The sequence below is a fragment of the Pan paniscus genome, chromosome 3 (genome assembly GCF_029289425.2).
Source record: "Pan paniscus chromosome 3, NHGRI_mPanPan1-v2.0_pri, whole genome shotgun sequence".
NCBI lineage: Eukaryota > Metazoa > Chordata > Mammalia > Primates > Hominidae > Pan > Pan paniscus.
In genome coordinates this window covers 156,816,261-156,835,109 of record NC_073252.2, presented here as the reverse complement: position 1 = coordinate 156,835,109, position 18,849 = coordinate 156,816,261, and the positions used below count along the sequence as shown (strand labels likewise).

The following is an 18,849-nucleotide window of genomic DNA, read 5'->3' as shown; positions in this document are numbered from 1 at the left end:
TCAAGCATTCCTTGGTCTTCAAAGCAAGCTGGGAATCCAAAAGAGATGATAGCTGTGAGTTAGCCTTCCAGGAATGTATTTATTCTGTATCTCTAGTTAGTATTTCATGGATTGCTTTTAATCACTGCACTGCTGAGTAACGGGGTCCTCTTTGTCTCTGAGATTGTGAACCAATCTCACAGTGAACCAATCACACAGTGATTTTCTTCCCCAGCTGTGGCACGCTCAGAAACTGCTTGGAATATACTATAAGAAATGTTGCTTCTCATCTGTGCACTTTCTTGGCCCCAGTATTTTAACAGTAATTGTTTTCAAGGGTCTAGCTGTCTCAGATAACAATCTTGAACAATACCTTAAAGCTCCTTGGACTTAGAGCTTTAGAATAGGGGGAAAAAAAAGATTCACTGAGAATGACCACACATACCAGCACTGAAGCATCTATAATTTCCTTAACAGTTAAGATCTAGGTTTTGTCACTGGGTCTACTCATCTCCCCCTCTACATCTAAGGCATACCGCTCTCTCTTTCCATCTAAGGCAGATCAAAATCTTTTTTTTTTTTTTTTGAGACAAGGTCTCACTGTGTCACCCAGGCTGGAGTACAGTGGCATGCTCATAGCTCACTGCAGCCTCCATCTCCTGGGCTCAAGCAATCCTCCTACCTCGGCCTTCTGAGTAGCTGAGACTACAGGCACATGCCACCACACCTAGATAATTAAAAAAATTTTTTTAGTAGAGACAAGGTCTATGTTGCCCAGGCTGGTCTCAAACTCCTGAGCTCAAGTGATCCTCCCACCTCGGCCTCCCAATGTGCTGGGATTACAGGTGTGAGCCACCGTGCCCAGCTCACAGTGTCATTTTTGGACTGTAGACTCAGACTTTTGATTCCTTATCAACCCTGTGCTTCAGGCAGCTACTTCTAAAAAGTCAGACTTGGTGCGTGAATTGACACTTGAGCCGATACATACACATACACTCCATGCATTCAAACATGCTCCTAATTACAAAGACTATACAAGAGTGGTGGCATTAACCCAGGGCTGCCCTCACAAGGGAACTGGTAAACTTCTCAGTGTGGTGTCACTTTGAGAAATGTCTCAATCCACTTCCTGTTCGTTCTCCAGTTTCTTATCTGTCTATAGACCCTTTCCATATCCCTTGCTCTTCCTTGTCCCATAATAATCCAAATCAAAATGGTCACTTCTTGTTTTAGTCTAACTGCAGAGACTCCTCAGTGTCTCTCATGGCAATTGCTCAGAGCTTGGATTTTAAGCAAAACTTTCATCTCCTGGATTTTTATAGCTCTAACAGCTGCTCTGCCTAATTTACTGCTCCAGGTTTATATAAGACTGGCGGTTAAGGACGCTCAGGCACCTCCAATAGAGTCTTGGTAAAATGCCTGGAGCAGCTGCCTCCTACCTGGGAATGGTTTCTCTTATTTGGGGCACTAGGAGGGGTTCTGCAGATCATCTGGCTTTTTGCAGGAAGATAATAACTTCCATGCTGAGTGACACCTGAAAATCTTCCCCCACGTTGCGGAGGTCAGTAAAAATCACAAGATTGAGTTCCTCTTCCAGATTTTTTAATGTTTAGCTATTTCCTACTGACTCTTACATGGGTTACAATGCAATAATAATAAATGTATGTATAAACAAGGACAGACCATTACTTTCATCATCTCGGATTTAAGAGCAGCACATTCTTTAAAAAAAAAAACGGATTTGGTCTTTATCAAACTATATATGTTGTTTCTGCAAGAATATATGGAGACAATTGAAACAGTTTCTTTAGTTTCAATCCCGTGCTAAACTAAGGAACTTTTCTAACTGCTGCTTAGCTGGTCGTGTCTCCTCTCCACTGGCCTTTCTTTAACCCCAACCTCAACGGGGTCTGCTGGCTTCCTAATGTCCATTTGCTGCACCTGTGCTCTGACCTCGTGACAAAATGATTTAAGTCATTTGGTTTTCTCACAGAAACAATGTTACACTGGACATGATGACTGACTTTTCATGGGTGTGACCCCAAAGAAAATATTAAATCAATTAATCATAATATATTATAACTAATTATTATATATTTTAAAAACTATATGAGGTAATAAGGAGAATTGTGGGAACTCATCAACATATTTATATGTAATATGAGGTAATAAAAACCAAAATTTTGAGGCTTTGAAATCTCTGCCTCATTTTTAACTGTCACAAGTTCCGCTGTCATGAAATAGAGCTTCTTTGTGACGGTTTTATGGACATTTGAACAGCCTTCTGATGAAATGTTGAATTTCTTGATGGCTATGGAATAAACTGATACAAGATTGGCTTATTAGACATTTTGCTCACTATGAATTTATTTAGAGAAGGTAAACACAAAAAGAGCTACAATTGATGGCTACTAATAAGAATGGTACTGTGATGATTTTACAGCTGAGGAAACTGAGGTATCAACAGGTGAGGTTCCTTGCCTGAGGCCACACAGCTAGTAAATAGTAGAGCCAAGATTTCATCCCAGGCCGTGTGAAATCAAGGACTCGGAGGAATACAGGATGTATGAAATGCAATGATAGACAATGAGATCAGAACATTAGATTGGAGCCACTTTATAATGTACACAGTTGCGTTATCATTTTTCTCTAAGGCAGGGTCAGGCTGGGGTCAAACCTACTTGCTTTATCTTATAAGGTATGCATCCCTTTCTTCATGGTTCCATCAATTGTCTCCTAGCATCCCACTTTGCATCATTTGCACGCAATATAATTCATTTATAATATCAAAATAAATGGTAGAGGCTGGGCATGGTGGCTCATGCCTGTAATCCCAGCACTTTGGGAGGCTGAGGAGGACGGATTATTTGAGGACAAGAGTTCAAGACCAGCCTGGCCACCATGGTGAAACCCTGTCTCTATTAAAATACAAAAATTAGCTGGACGTGGTGGTGGGCGCCTGTAATCGCAGCTACTCAGGAGGCTGAGGCAGGAGAACTGCTTGAACCCGGGAAGTGGAGGTTGCAGTGAGCTAAGATCGCGCCACTGCGTTCCAGCCTGGGTGACAGAGTGAGACCTTCTCAAAAATAAGTAAATAAATACGTAATAGTAGAGATGATACTACCCACATATTTGACATAAGAAATCACTTGATAGTAGTTTTTGAATTTGTATTTTGTAAGCACTTTATTGCCTTTCAAAACATATAAAATACAATCATTGGCATTATGGGGAAAAAAATAAGAGTGAGTTCTCACCAAGCCAAACCCTCTTTCCTTGCACTAACTCTATGCAGTCTTCTAAACTCCTACACAACAGTGTCCTGTGTTTTCAGATTCATCTGGGAAAAATGTATTGCCAGCATGGAGTTGATAAGTCTGTAGACCACCAAAATACATATTTCAGAATTTCTGCATTTTTTATCCCCAAATTCTCATTTACCTTGGGGTTCATCTAGAGCAATCATAAAAATAGCCACCAGTTTTGAGTCTCATTAAAATTCCTAATCTCCAGATGTTATCAGTATAGACAATTTTAGAAACATAATAAAGCTTCCTTTTTCAACTAACTTATAAAAGCAAAATAGAAAATAGCTTTTCTAAAATTAGGCATGTCTTTGGAGGGCTGCTGTTCTTTCCCAGATGAGTGCGTGTTTAGTTCTCACTTTTTACTTATAGTTATTTGCATCCTAACAGTTTGTGGTTTAACATAAAAATAATTACATTAGCACCTTTCATCCTTAAGGGCTGGTATAAAGTTATATGTCTTATGATACCACCAGAAGGCTTTAGTGCGAGAGTACCACATGCTGACCATCTGTGAGGCGGGAGAAATATTGTCTAGGGAGACCAAATCACCCTCCTTTTTCTTGAAAATAATATATTAACCTCGTTATATACAGATGTTACATTTTCTCCATTTTACAAAGCTTAGCTTTATAGGATTCTCAAATACATTGAAGGAAACAACTTCCTTATAAAATTTTACTTATATCTAAATTTCCAGAAAATAAATTTTATGTTTGATGCTTCCTTTTCCTAACAGACCATGGAAACATCAAGGGAGGCGTGTATCACTGATGTGTACTCTCTGTACCGTGTTCAAAGCAGTTCCACAAAGAGTAATGCGTTTGGAATGGGAAGCCTGTTGGTAGCCAGCGATGCTGCCACATTCAAGTGGGCATCCCAGCCCCCAATTACCTGGCCTCTCAACTAAGCACAGGGCTTTCTCTCTCTTTTAGAGGTGACTTTCTAGAAAATTATTGGCAAATTGGAAAACAAAAGTCCTAATTGTCACATCATTTGTTAGGATGTGAAAATTTAGGGGAAAAAAGGAAAGAAAAAAAAGAACCCAAAGTAATGTAAAGCTTGGTAGATTATTTTATCCCTTAATTTAGGCAGGCTAAAAATATATTGTGGTAGTTATGAACTCTCGTTAAGGCTTGACACAATATCTGGAGTATGTGTCTAAATGTAAATATCACCTTTTAAAAAAATTTAGCCTCTTAAAGTTAGTAATTAAGGATATGTCACAGATTTTTCAACAAATGTTATTTGATGATAGTGACATACAAAGCTAAGAAGAGATGCTATAACTTAGAATAGGTGCCAGTAAAAGTGTAGTATGACTCCATAGCTAGGCTGTTAAGTATATTGTCAAAGAATTCTGAAACTTCTGTGTGAGCCAATATCCCAAGCACAGGTGGATCAAATACCAGGACATCTGTTTTCTAAATCTGGTGTTAATCCTGTCTTTTTAAGATCACTGGAGGAAATTCTTAAATCATTGTAAATTTATGACTGTAGTTTTTCCCTATTATTCATATACAACACTCCCAGGGTATCTCAGCTATGTTGACAAAAATGCATAGCATGCATAGCAAATGAGACCAGAAACCTGGAGATTTCTTTTCCCAGGATTAAATCTAGGAAACCAAGGAACTTAAATTGGGGAAGTTTAGGAATAGTTCATTAAATATAGGGTCCCCCCACTGCATGGTCTCAGCTCTGTGTTTGGGCAAGAAGAAATGGCACTGAAAGTATACGCTATAGGAATCCACTGTGACCACCTACTTGGGAAGAATTCACAGGAAAGTTTCTTTGTGGAAGTTTAGTGCGATTATTGTCAGTAATTGCACTATACAGTTCTAGCCACATTCCAATGGCTTTAAGCAATTTGAGGTCTGAGATTTGTTGTATGTGTCTTTGTACTGACAACATCAATACAACATTAATACCAGCCCCCACCCACCATCTCCTAGTGCTTAGCATGCGGTAAATGATGATCAGTAAACGATGAGAAATGGAGACTGGAATCTATTCTATTCTCATGCAGTGTCTTTGTTGAGACACCAAGTTGTAGATAAAGAGTAATGAATTTTTAAGTGTGTATTAGGTTGGCAATTTGTCCACTCCCAGCTTATTCAATAAAATCATTCAAAACTATGTACCTTTTTTTTTTTTTAAATAGAAACTTAAGGAAACTGGGCACAGTCTCCTTCATATCAAATCTCATGTTCACAGTGCTTGTTTTACAACCCATAGTTGTAGAGCTAATTGGACAATTAACTTGGGGGGAGCATACTTTCTAACCTTAGAATTAACAACAGTGGCAAACACATTAGAAAACTCCAAGGGTGAGTACACTTGCAAAATAGGCCCTTGATGGTATTTCAGAAACTCTGCACTGAGCACACATAGTGACTTGGAAGCACTTGTATAGCTTTCTGTTGCTTGAATAGTCCACTCAGATTTCAGACCCTGCTAGGAATCATCAACCAGCTCTGGGTAAAGGACTGAATCAGAATGGCTGGTCATCCATCACAAATCATAACAATTCCCAAGAAAATTAATTCCAGTCTTTCTTTAAAAAAAAAAAAATCCTGGTGTATTTTGAATTATAGAATGAAATAAGGAAAATATTTATCTCCTTGGAAGGATACTGGGAGAAAATAAAAAAATTTACCTTTGTTGTTTTGTTCTTGTTTTGTTTTGTTTTGTTTTTTGTTTCCACCCACTGCATTGAAAAATATGCCTTTTCTCTGAGAATTAATGAGGCAATTAGCATTTATATTGCTTCTCAGGGCAAATCTATGTTTGTGGCCTGATAGGGTTTGGCTTATTGTCCCCATCCAAATCTCATGTAGAATTGTAATTCCCATAATCCCCATCAGTCAAGGAAAGGACATGGTGGGAGGTAGTTGGATTGTGGGGGTGGTTTCTCCTGTGATGTTCTCCTGATGGTGAGTTCTCACGAGATCTGATGGTTTGATAAGGGGCTTCCTTCTTCGTTCTCTCTCACCTGCCACCATGTAAGACAAGCCTGCTTCCTTTTCTGCCATGATTGTGAGTTTCCTGAGGCCTCCCCAGTCATGTGGAAATGTGAGTCAATTAAACCTCTTTCCTTTACAAATTACCCAGTCTTAGGTAGTATTTTCACAGCAGTGTGAAAACGGACTAATACATGACTGTAATGAAAATGGAATGTGGCTTTTAAGCTAAAATAGCCAGTTGAAGAATTTTTTTATATTCCTTTTCTCCCCTTGCATGCTAGTCTGAATGCCATTTTTTATAATGCCTCAGTTTTCTGATCTATGAAATGGGTATATATTGGTTTTCTATTGCGTAACAAATTACCACAAATTTAGCAGCTTAAATCAATACTCATTTATTGGCTCACAGTTCTATAGGTCAGAAATCCAGGGATGGCATGACTGGGCTCTCCACTCAGATCTCCCAAAGATGAAGGTGTTAACTATGGCTGTGAAGTCATCTGAGGCTGGGGCTGTCTTCCAAGTTCATATGGTTGTGGAAGATTTCAGTTCCTCATGGTTGTAGAGCTGAACTTGTACTTCTGTTTCTTTGCTGGTTGTCAGCCGGGGCCATTCTCAACATTCAGAGGCCACCCAGGCACCTCACTCCATGATCCCTCCACATGTTTTTTTGTTTTGTTTTGTTTTGTTTTGTTTTTGAGATAGTCTCACTCTGTTGCCCAGGCTGGAGTGCAGTGGCTCAATCTCGGCTCACTGCAAGCTCCACCTCCCGGGTTCACGCCATTCTCCTGTCCCAGCCTCTCGAGTAGCTGGGACTACAGGCACCCGCCACCATGCCCGGCTAATTTTTTGTATTTTTAGTAGAGCTGGGGTTTCACCGTGTCAGCCAGGATGGTCTCGATCTCCTGACCTCGGATCTGCCCGCCTCCCAGAGTGCTGGGATTACAGGCGTGAGCCGCCGTACTCAGCTGACCCTTCTACATCTTTATAGCCAGCTGTGGAGAGTCTCCCTCCTGTGAAATCCCTCTCATGCTTCAAATCCCCTTTGCCAAGGAGAGCCTAGATCTTTTTAAGAGCTCTCCTGATTAGCTTAGGCCCACTGAGAATAACCTCCCTTTCTTGAAGTCAGCTGATTTGGGACTTTAATTACATCTGCAAAATCCCTTCACAGTAGCACCTAGATTTGTATTCAGTTGAATATCTGAGAACGTGTGTATACCAGGGGGTGAGAATCTTGGGTGCTCTCTTAGAATTCTGCCTACTGGCTGGGCACAGTAATTCACACCTGTAATCCCAGCACTTTGGGAGGCTGAGGCAGATGAATAGCTTGAGCTCAGGAATTTGAGACCAGCCTGGGCAACATGGCAAGACCCTCTCTCTACTAGCTGGGCATGGTGGTGTGCACCTGTGGTCCCAGCTACTGAGAAGGCTGAGGTGGGAGAATTGCTTGAACTTAGGAGGCAGAGGTTGCAGTGAGCTGAGATTGTGCCACTGCACTCTAGCCTGGGTGACAGAGCGAGACCCTGCCTCAAAAACAAACAAAACAAACAAAAAAAAAACAAAACTACCTACTACAGGATAACAGTAATACCTTAGCGTATTATTAAATGGATAGAGACATGTGTAAAGCACTTAGCATGCTCAACAAATGGGATCTAGTATTAATGTCTCTCTATACTATATTTTCCTGCCTGCATGGATTTTCAAATTATAGTGTTATAAGCACACTAGAAACATGAGAGACTATGTTGCTCATTATTTAGATACTCCCCAGAAAGCAGAGATACTAGGGCCACAGTGAACAAACTCACAGAACCCAATGTTTAGACTATTTGCTGAAAGTTGATGAATTAATTCAGATTATTTAAAAACTATAGTTAAAAGAGACCAGGATATCATTAATGTTGGTACTCAAACCCATCTATAATGTGGCATAAAATGAAGTACGTATGGGTCTCTGCACTGAACTTTTTTTTTCCTTTAACAAGAGAAATGCATCACTGAATCCATGCCTTAAACACCGACATTTTTCAGAAAGAATTGTTTTGTTTCTACTCATGCTCTGAATGTAAAATGAATTCTTCAAATGCTCCATTCATGCAAAGGCCTTTATGTCCCCTTTCTCCCTGTAATAGTTCCAATCTAGAATAGGCAACATTATGCAATTTGGTGACCCTGCTGCAACAATGGAAATGCTTCTCACAGGCTGTGGGAAGAAAGACACCTAAGGGGTTAACAGTAATATTTTGCAAATTGAGGCAAGTGAAGGAAAAAATACATTAGCATAAGAAAAGATAGCCGTAGGGAATTTTCCACTCAAATGTTTGATACTAAGAGCCCTATGTTACCAAAGAGGAGGCTATAGAAGAAAACCCTTAGTGTCTATGCATTCTCAAATTACATTGCCATTGTATTCGTTGTATGGGTGAGAAAGACTCATAGTTATAGAGATGGAAAATTGTTCTTTCTAGAAGTAAGAAAAGTAAAAATTGGATATACTAAGAAAACCATCTTGGATTATTGCAAGAAAGCAGAGGATTCCTCAGGAACAGTCCCCAAAAGACTTCCTAAATGTGTCAGGACTAGACTAGAGTTTAGAGATTAAAAGTGAAAGTCTTAAGCAATGATTTTAATTTTTAACTAGAGTGTGCCCCAAATGTCTGCAACTAATTTAACTCAAATTTAACAGTTTTTACTCATTTTAGAAATTGTGTAACTCACGATATGTGAATGTAGTTAGCAGGTATTTCCCTTTTGTTAATAAACAGACTTATTTGAAGATTGATCTGTAGGAAATATCCAAATTGGAGTTGTAATTATTTTTGTTGAAAACATTTAAAATAAGTGTAAAAGGTTCTCACTGATTTAAGGTAGAAAATATAACTGTTACCCATTTCAATGAAGATATTGAATTGGTTTTGAAATCAATCTTTACTCTTAGGAATGATTGGCCAGTAAAAAAAAAAATGATTTATCTGAGTCTGAATTTTATTAGGTTTAACACTACAGTAAACATAGATGTCCAAATAAATCATGATGCATTTCATTAATAAATTAAGATAGAGAAGGACCAGCTTATTTTAGATAACAGATTGTTTATAGGGACTGATATCTATAGGAGGAATGGAAAAAAGATGTGTTATTATGTTTCTGAGAAAGGTCTTCCCCAATTAAGAAGATGCAATTTTGGATTATTAAAGATAAGAATAGCATAAAACTAAAGATCATCCAAGTCCTGCAAAATTTGTCCAGAAGCTCATAATAAAATTCAATGGATAAGGTCAATTTTCAGGGGATCATGTCAGAATCAATTGAGAAAAACTGTCCCATGATCTTTCTATTATATGCAGATTATGTTCAAAGTTTCTATGGAATAGTGACCTTGTTTATTTTGTGCCTTCCTTTGTTCAATTTATGTGTGAATATTGAAGAGATTAAGGTTTCAGGTCTTTATCCCTGAGAAGATGACACAAATAAATGAATTTGCCTTCTCAAGCACAAAGAACTCTATGGTAGTCAATAAGGAAAGTCATTCTGAACTGAAGCTTGAGGGAAAAGGAAGAGGAGAGAAGAGAATTTAAAAAGTACTAAGTAACATCATTCCTTTAATGTTGAAATTTTTATAATAGGATTTTGCCACTTTTTGAGATGTTATGAATAGCGCATCCCATACTAATGTAAGTAAAAAATGCATCCACAAATGAAGTGAAATACTTTTTGATAATTTATGTCATGGCTTCTCAATCCTAGTATAGAAATTTGAGAAATGGTTATAGACCAATACGCTTTTCAATATAAATTTGACACTTTTATTCCCCATGCTTATTTACAAGATGTGCCATCCATCTGACAGTTCCTGGAAAAGAGGAGTCAGTATATAGCAGTCATTCATTCAGTAATAACAGATCATTTCAATGCACATGGGAGGGGGTGGGTGGGAATTACTTTTTAATCTAAGAACCACTCAAAGCCACCAAATACATTATCAATACTCTGAATTATGCCTTCTGAAAGGAGTTTTCAAATCTACACTTTACCACAGTCTGTCTATAATCCAGCTCTTTCCTACGTTATTGCGACCACATTTTTTTGATTCTGTAAGGAGAAAGTAAAGTGAAAAGAGGTAACCTGTTTGAGTCTAATGACAGTAGTTTAGAATGCTCGCTTATTTAGACATAGAATCATAAAGCTGGAAAGCAACTTAGTGATGACGCATCACACTCTTCTTCCTACCCAGCACCCCTCCTTTCAAAGAGGGAAAGTAAAGCGCATAGGGTCTTGTTTATTTTACTTCTTGTACTTTTTTCCTCTCTGTTCAGGAATCAAAAGCCTGTCTTCTTCTCTGATCTTCTTTTAACTGAATTTAGCATTTTCTATTTCATTTCCCAACCTGACTTCCTTTTTTGACTAGAAATATGGATACTTAGACCTGCCACCTCTTTACTTTGGAATTATGGTACATTAATTTTCTTCCTTTTACAGTATGAAGAACTAAGTCAAGCTTCTCTTGATTCAATAACCCACAGATATCAAAACCCATGGTAAGCAAATATGAATATATTTTTATTAATTACTGTGTTTCTTTCCTAAATTGGTAACAGGATTCATTTTTGTAAACTTTTAAGCATATTAACACTTTCTTTTTATTTCATGTAGGTTTTTGATAAATTTACGAATTTTTATTTCTAATAAACACAGTAAATCTTCACTATCTGCTAAATTTTAATTAAGGGGAGAAAAGGAATAACACAACATAGTTAGAATGAGAAACTGTTAGACTATAGTAAAGAAAAGGAGAAGCAAGCCTGAAGCTATTAAGAATGGCAACTGGATTAGTAGATTAGCTTTAACTTTATAAATAATTATCTCTGTGGAAGAAACAATATTAATTTTTCTCAGATTAAAAAACTCATTTCATGCTGTTGGCCTGGAAACCATCATAATGGGTAATCTGGGTTAATAAACATAATCTTACTAAAGTCACATAATGGCTTCAATTCAAATTATCTTATGGCAGCTTCTGACCCAAATGAAACATGGGTAGCTCACAGCATGTTAAATTACAGGAAACAAGCAAAAGCTGACTTGTCATCTAGGTATAACATATGATTCAGATTCCTAAGAGGGAAAAGATCAATCAGCATTGCTCTTACAAGACTCCAGATTGAATACTGTCTTTGTTATCATAGGTTTTTGAAGGCGAGGATTTCTGGGGCTTATTTTACTTCACTTTTAATTGTTGAAGGATTTAGCTATTAGCATATGCAAAATTACTGGATTTTATTAGCCCTGAGGTGGCTATGCTATACCAATATAAACTGCATCAAATAGAGAAAAGACTTCAAACCCCATGTCAAAAGCCTATCATTTCAGAACAAAAAAATACCTTAGTGGGCAATTGTATAACTTATTAAACATGTACCATATTTAAAGCCACAAAGAAACAGATATACTTTAAAGCATGAATAACACATATTCTCATTAAAATATTCTACTTCATTTGTTTAGATAGCATTGCAGGCATCCACTGCAATTACCTTATCAAATATTTCCAAGCAAAGAAAAACATTAAAGACCACTGAAAATCAATAAAACTTCAACAAGCATTGGTGGTAAAAGCATGAAAATGTGCTGCATTTATTTAAACATTAGAAACTTGTTGGAGGGTATCTGAGAAACACTGAAGCCCTGGGCATGTTCTTTGAATGAAAGAATGTTGGCTATATTCATTTCTAGGGAATATGCTGTGGGTTGAACTGAGTCATGAGGATGTAGAATAGTTATGAAAGAGACCTTGTATTTAGGAGATTGCGGATTCAACTAGGAAACTGGGTGTATATGTGAAGAAAAATAACAAAATTACTTTGCAAACACTGAGAGCCAAATTAATAATGAAGATAATATTTAGAAAATTATAGCTAGATTTTTTTTTAATTAAATGTATTGACAACCTCCTGGACTCATCTATAACTCCTGGCTTGGGTCCTATTTAGCTAGTCAGACACCAATAACCTGAATACTCCTTCTTTTGTGAGACTATAAGCACCTACCCTGTTTCAAAGCCCTTGTTAACAGGGCACTTTTGAATAGGGCCCTGACTCAGTTTCAGGTGTGCCCCACCCCTTTGCATTCTCTAAGGTGGCCTGAGAGCCATCTTTTTCCTGGGCAAAGGTTAGTGCTGAGTCTCCCAACCAGTTTTCATGTTCTGTTCTTTTCAGTCAATAGCATTCACTCAGTATGTTCAGCATCTCCTGGGTTCAAAGCACTGTTAGATTCTGTGGCCATCATGGTGAACCAGCCAACCTCAGTATATGCCCTTCTTGGAACTTGTATTCTAGGGGAGGAGGCAGACATTGAAGCAACAACATGGCTTTTAAAAAATAATGTATTGGCTGGACACAGTGGCTCATGCCTGTAATCCCAGCACTTTGGGAGGCCCAGCAAGGCAGGAGGATCAATTGAGGCCAGGAGTTTGAGTCTAGCCTTTGCAACATGATGAAACCCCATCTCTACAAATAATAAAAAACTAACTGGACATGGTGGCTGTGCCTGTCTCCGCTATTCAGGAGCCTGAGGTGGGAGGATGGCTTAAGCCCAGGAGTTCAAGGCCAGCCTGGGCAACATAGAATCCCCATCTCTACAAGAAAAATTTTAAAAATTAGTCAGGAGTGGTGGTGCGCACATGTGGTCCCAGCTACTGAGGGGGCTGAGGTGAGGTGGGAGGAACACTTGAGCCCGGGAGGTCAAGGCTGCAGTGAGCCTTGATCATGCCAGTACACTCCAGCCTCAGCAACAGAGTCCCTTCTCCAAAAATAAAAAATAAATAACAACAGACCATACTGTTTCTCAAAAGCAAATGTTTTAAATTACAAATATAATTCATGCTTATGGCAACAAATCAAACAATATAGAGGTATATTGAGAAAAAGTTAATATCTGACCCGAATCCATCCGGTTTCTGATAAAATAGTTCATTATAAAAGAATATTTATGGGATGTAAAGAGAAGGTTTTCCCAGGGCACCCACCTGGACTGAGGGTCAGATAAGTGTTTACTGAGAGAAGTGATTATTAAGCCGATGTTGACAAGATAGGTGAGGACGGGCACGGTGGCTCACGCCTGTAATCCCAGAATTTTGGGAGGCCAAGGTGGGTGATCACTTGAGGTTAAGAGTTCAAGACCAGCCTGGCAACATGGTGAAACCCTGTCTGTACTAATAATACAAAAACTAGCCAGGTGTAGTAGTGGGTGCCTGTAATCCCAGCTACCTGGGAGGCTGAGGCAAGAGAATCACCTGAACCCAGGAGATAGAGGTTGCAGTGAGCTGAGATGGTGTCACTGTACTCCAGCCTGGGCGACAGAGAAACTGTGTCTCAAAAAAAGAAAAAAGGTAGATGAGTACAAGATCATTCCTGGCAGAGAGAAAAGCATGAGCCAGGCCCTGAGGTGGGAAAGAGTACATCAAATTACAACCTATGCTGCCAGACTGTATAGAAAGCAATGGGGAGAGTAGTGAGATGAGGATCAGATTTTGTAGAAACTTGTGACCTGGGTTAGAGAATTTGGATTTTAATAAATATAAGAACAAAGAAAATTCATTAGAAGATTTAAAATAGAAAGCAATCTGATCTTAACCTGTTTTGTTAAGAGCATTCTGGAATGTTGGAATGTTATATGGAGAAGGGATTGGAAGGTGACAAGAACAGCTATAGAAAGATCCGCCAGGGCCAGTCTTGGTGGCTCACACCTGTAATCTCAGTTACTGGGGAGGCTGAGGCAGGAGAATCACTTGAACCCGGGAGGTGGAGGTTGCAGTGAGCCGAGATCACACCACTGTACTCCAGCCTGGGCAATAGAGCGAGACTCCATCTGAAGAAAAAAATAAATAAATAAAAAAGAAACATCAGCCAGGAGACGATTTCATTTTTACAGGCCCATCTCGAGTTTTCAGTGGGCTTTGCAAACAAGCCAAAACAAATGTAATTATGGAGAGCTGGGGCCAGGGGAAAGGTTCAGTTGAGCTTTTAAAGAAAGGTGGGCTTTAAGTAAATGGAGAAAAGAAGAGACCATATTTGTTATAATGATGGGGAAGTAAAGCATGTGTATACAGCAATCTGATGAAGCAGATTTAACAATATCTTAATTTTAGGTGAAGAGATCGAATGTCAGAGATTGTCACATGACCAGGGTCACAGAGCTCACATCCTATAGATCGGGGTTCGGATCTGGACTTGGATATTTTATTTATTTATCTTTTTTGAGACAGAGTTTTGCTCTGTTGCCCAGGCTGGAGTGCAATGGTGCGATCTCCGCTCGCTGCAGCCTCTGCCTCCCAGATTCAAGCCATTCTCCTGCCTCAACCTCCCAAGTAGCTGGGACTACAGGCATTCACCATCATGCCCAGCTAATTTTTGTATTTTCAGTGCAGACAGGGTTTCACCATATTGGCCAGGCTGGTCTCAAACTCCTGACCTCGTGATCCACCCACGCGGCCTCCCAAAGTGCTGGGATTACAGGCGTGAGCCACCTCACCCAGCTAGGGCCTGGACATTTTAAAAGAGCTTTATAAATGATTGTGATGTATCGCCAGGGCTGAGAACCGCTAGTGACAACTGAGAAATGAAAGGGACTGAGCCTTGTGGGATGCCCACATTGAGGGCAAGATAAATGGGAGCCACTGAAGAAGAAAAGGAGCCTTTAGAGGTCAATTCCTATAGAAGGCTATAGCAGCCGGTGAAGAATTTTGAGAGGAAGAGTTTAATGCAAGGAAACAAAGAAATCAAGGAAAACACAGCAGACAAATATTTAGAGGTGATCAGTGGCCTCAGAAAAAGCAGTATAGGAAAAGTAGGATGCTTTGAGTCAGTGTCACTAGTGCTGAGAAATGTTTGTCTACTGAGATAATGCAGGCAAGAGTCCACTCTGTTTATGACATGAGAAATTCAGTTAGAGCACAATTACCGGACTTCTTCCGTTCGAAGGCATACTTTTTACATTTTAATATTCTTGAAATCAGGATGCATTTTATATAGCTGTTTATAAATACCATGTTCAAATGCAGTGCCTTTTTTTTGGCCTCCAGTGTAAAACTATTAAATTAATGGCAGCATGCAGTGGCTCAGGCCGGGCATAGTGGCTCACACCTATAATCCCAGCATTTTGGGAGGCCAAGGCAGGCAGATCACCTGAGGTCAGGAGTTTGAGACTAGCCTGGCCAAAGTAGTGAAATCCCATCTCTAATAAAAACACAAAAATTAGCCAGGCGTCTTTGTGCATGCCTGCGATCCCAGGTACTCCAGGAGGCTGAGGCAGAAGAATCACTTGAACCCCGGAGGTGGAGGTTGCAGTTGCAGTGAGCTGAGATCATGGAACTGCACTCCAGCCTGGGTGACAGAGTGAGACTCTGTCTCAAAAAAACAAAACAAAACAAAATTAATGGTGTGTTATACAATTAATTGTATCTTAAAGACTGATAAAGATGTAGGTTAGCAAATTGATGACTTGCTATGTGCTAAGCGCTCAGAATTTAAAAATTTGTACACAGAGTCCTTACTCTTAGGTTGCTCACAGAATTTTCAAGGCAGATAGATGTAACAGATGATTTCAGCACAAGATTCACTGATGGAGAGACAGTGCAGTTATTGGGTGTAGGTTAACTCATTTTTGTTGTGTGTGTGTGTGTGTGTGTGTGTATTTTAAATCTTTAATCTATTTTGATTTTTTAAAAATTTATAAATTAAAGGAAATGTACTCTTGTTTTAAGTATCTCAAGTTTCTCTAGATGTGTGACCTGATGATTTGTTTTCATATGATCTCTTCTGTTTGCAATTGGGTGTTTCCTTATGTATACCTACAGTATTTCTAATTTCAACAAGCAGAATAAAAAGCATAGATAGGAAATAGAGGAATGGTTTACAGTCCAATTAAGAGAGGTCATAAGAGAATGTATTAGCAAACAACGAATTGGCAGGGCTTTTGTTTTTTCTCTAAGAGGTGAATGGATTCTGCAGGAGCTACTCACCATTACTGAAGAGCCCACCCTATCTTCTAGGCCTTTAATAAATAATAGGAAGGCTAACTTCAGAAATGCCTGTTTTTATTTTCTAATGAGAGCTAACTTTCTGTGATAATCTTTTGTTCTAGATGTTTCTGAGTCATTGAACTCGAGAAAAACTATTTCCAGGGATAGGACTTCTTTAGCTCTTTGGAATACAACTTCTTATTTTGGTAGTTGTAATTATTGTGTTATTAAACAGCTGGGCATGAGATTGATCTCAAAGTCAGTGGGTTTCTCTAAAGCTACATTGATTTAAAGGCAAACAAGTTTGGAAAGGGACAGTGTTCTTGTAGTTCCTTTGTATTAGTCCGTTTTCACACTGCTGATAAAGACATACTTGAGGCTGGGAAGAAAAAGATGTTTAATTGGACTTACAGTTCCACATGACTGGGGAGGCCTCAGAATCATGGTGGGAGGAGAAGGCACTTCTTACCTGGTACCAGCAAGAGAAAATGAGGAAGATGAAAAAGTGGAAGCCCCTGATAAAACCATCAGATCTTGTGAGACTTATTCACTACCACGAGAACAGTATAGGGGAAACTGCCCCCATGATTCAAATGATCTCCCACCAGGCCCCACCCACAACACATGGGAATTATGGGAGTACAATTCAAGATGAGATTTGGGTGGGGACACAGAGCCAAACCATATCATTCTGCCCCTGGCCCCTCCAAATCTCATGTCTTCACATTTCAAAACCAATCATGCCTTCCTAACAGTCCCCCAAAGTCTTAACTCATTTCATCATTACCCAAAAGTCCATAGTCCAAAGTTTCCTCTGCGGCAAGGCAAGTCCCTTCTGTCTATGAGTGTGTAAAATCAAAAGCTAGTTACTTCCTCAATACAATGTGAGTACAGGTAATGGGTAAATACAGCTGTTCAAATGGGAGAAATTGGCCAAAACGAAGAGGTTACAGGGCCCATGCAAGTCCAAAATCCAGCGGAGCAGTCAAATTATAAAGCTCCAAATTTGATCTCCTTTGACTCCAGGTCTTACATCCAGGTCATGCTGATGTAAGAGGTAGGTTCCCATGGTCTTGGGTAGCTCCACCCCTGTGGCTTTGCAGGGTACAGTCTCCCTCCCAGCTGCTTTCCAGGCTGGCATTGAGTGTCTGTGGGTTTTCCAGGCAAATGGTGCAAGCTGTCAGTGGGTTTACCTTTCTGGGGTCTGGAGGACAGTTGCCCTCTCCTCACAGCTCCACTAGGCAGTGCCCCAGTAGGGACTCTGGGGGGGGCTCTGGCCCCACATTTCCCTTTCACCCTGCTCTAATAGAGTTTCTCCATGAGCACCCCACCCCTGCAGAAAACTTCTGCCTGGGAGTTTCCATGTATCTTCTGAAACCTAGGCAGAGGTTCTCAAACCCTAATTCTTGACTTATGTGTACTCGCAGGCTCAACACCACGTGGAAGCTGCCAAGGCTTGGTGCTTGCACCTTCTGAAGCCATGGCCCAAGCTCTATGTTGGCCCCTTTCAGCCATGGCTGGAACAGCTGGGACACAGAGCATCAAGTCCCTAGGCTGCACACAGCACGGGGACCCTGGGCCCAGCCCATTAAACCATTTTCTCCTAAGTCTCTGGGCCTGTGATGGGAGGGGCTGTCATGAAGACCTCTGATATGCCCTGGAGACATTTTCCCTGTTGTTTTGGGGATTAACATTCTGTTCCTCATTACTTATGCAAATTTCTGCTGCCAGCTTGAATTTCTTGTCAGAAAATGGGTTTTTCTTTTCTATCACATTGTCAGGCTGCAAATTTTCTGAACTTTTATGCTCAGTTTCCCTTATAAAACTGAATACCTTTAGCAGCACCCAAGATGCTGCTAAATTTCACCCAAGATGCTTAGAAATTTCTTCCACCAGATACGTTAAATCATCTCTCTCAAGTTCAAAGATCCACAAATCTCTAGGGCAGGGGCAAAATGCCACCAGTCTCTTTGCTAAAACCTAACAAGAGTCATCTTTGCTCCAGTTCCCAACAAGTTCCTCATATCCATCTGAGACCACCTCAGCCTGGACCTTATTGTCCATGTTGCTATCAGGTTTCTGGTCAAAGCCATTCGACAAGTCTCTAGGAAGTGCCAAACTTTCTCACATTTTCCTGTCTTCTTCTGAGGCCTCCAAACTGTTCCAACCTCTGCCTTTACCCAGTTTCGAAGTTGCTTCCACATTTTTGGGTATCTTTTCAGTAACACCCCACTCCTGGTACCAATTGACTGTATTAGTCCATTTTCATGCTGCTGATAAAGACATACTTGAGACTGGGAAGAAAAAGAGGTTTAATTGGACTTAGTTCCACATGGCTGGGGAAGTCTCCTTATATGGTGGTGGCAAGAGAAAATGAGGAAGATGCAGAAGTGGAAACCCCCAATAAAACCATATCTTGTGAGACTTGACTACCACAAGGACAATATGGGGGAAACCACCCCCATGATTCAAATAATCTCCCACTGGTCCTTCCCACAACATGTGGGAATTATGGGAGTATAATTCAAAATGAGATTTGGGTGGGGACACAGCCAAACCATATCATCTTTCTACTCAT

The 18,849-nt window shown here is 39.8% G+C and overlaps 1 protein-coding gene across 1 annotated transcript in view; it reads left to right on the top strand.

Moving 5' to 3' along the window:
• Positions 1–18,849, top strand: part of SPMIP2 (sperm microtubule inner protein 2) — a 147,206-nt gene that overhangs the window by 67,501 nt on the left and 60,856 nt on the right. Inside the window, exon 3 of the mRNA XM_003822535.5 lies at positions 10,733–10,791. Coding sequence (XP_003822583.1) covers positions 10,733–10,791 — 59 coding nt within the window. The remainder of the gene's footprint in view (positions 1–10,732; positions 10,792–18,849) is intronic.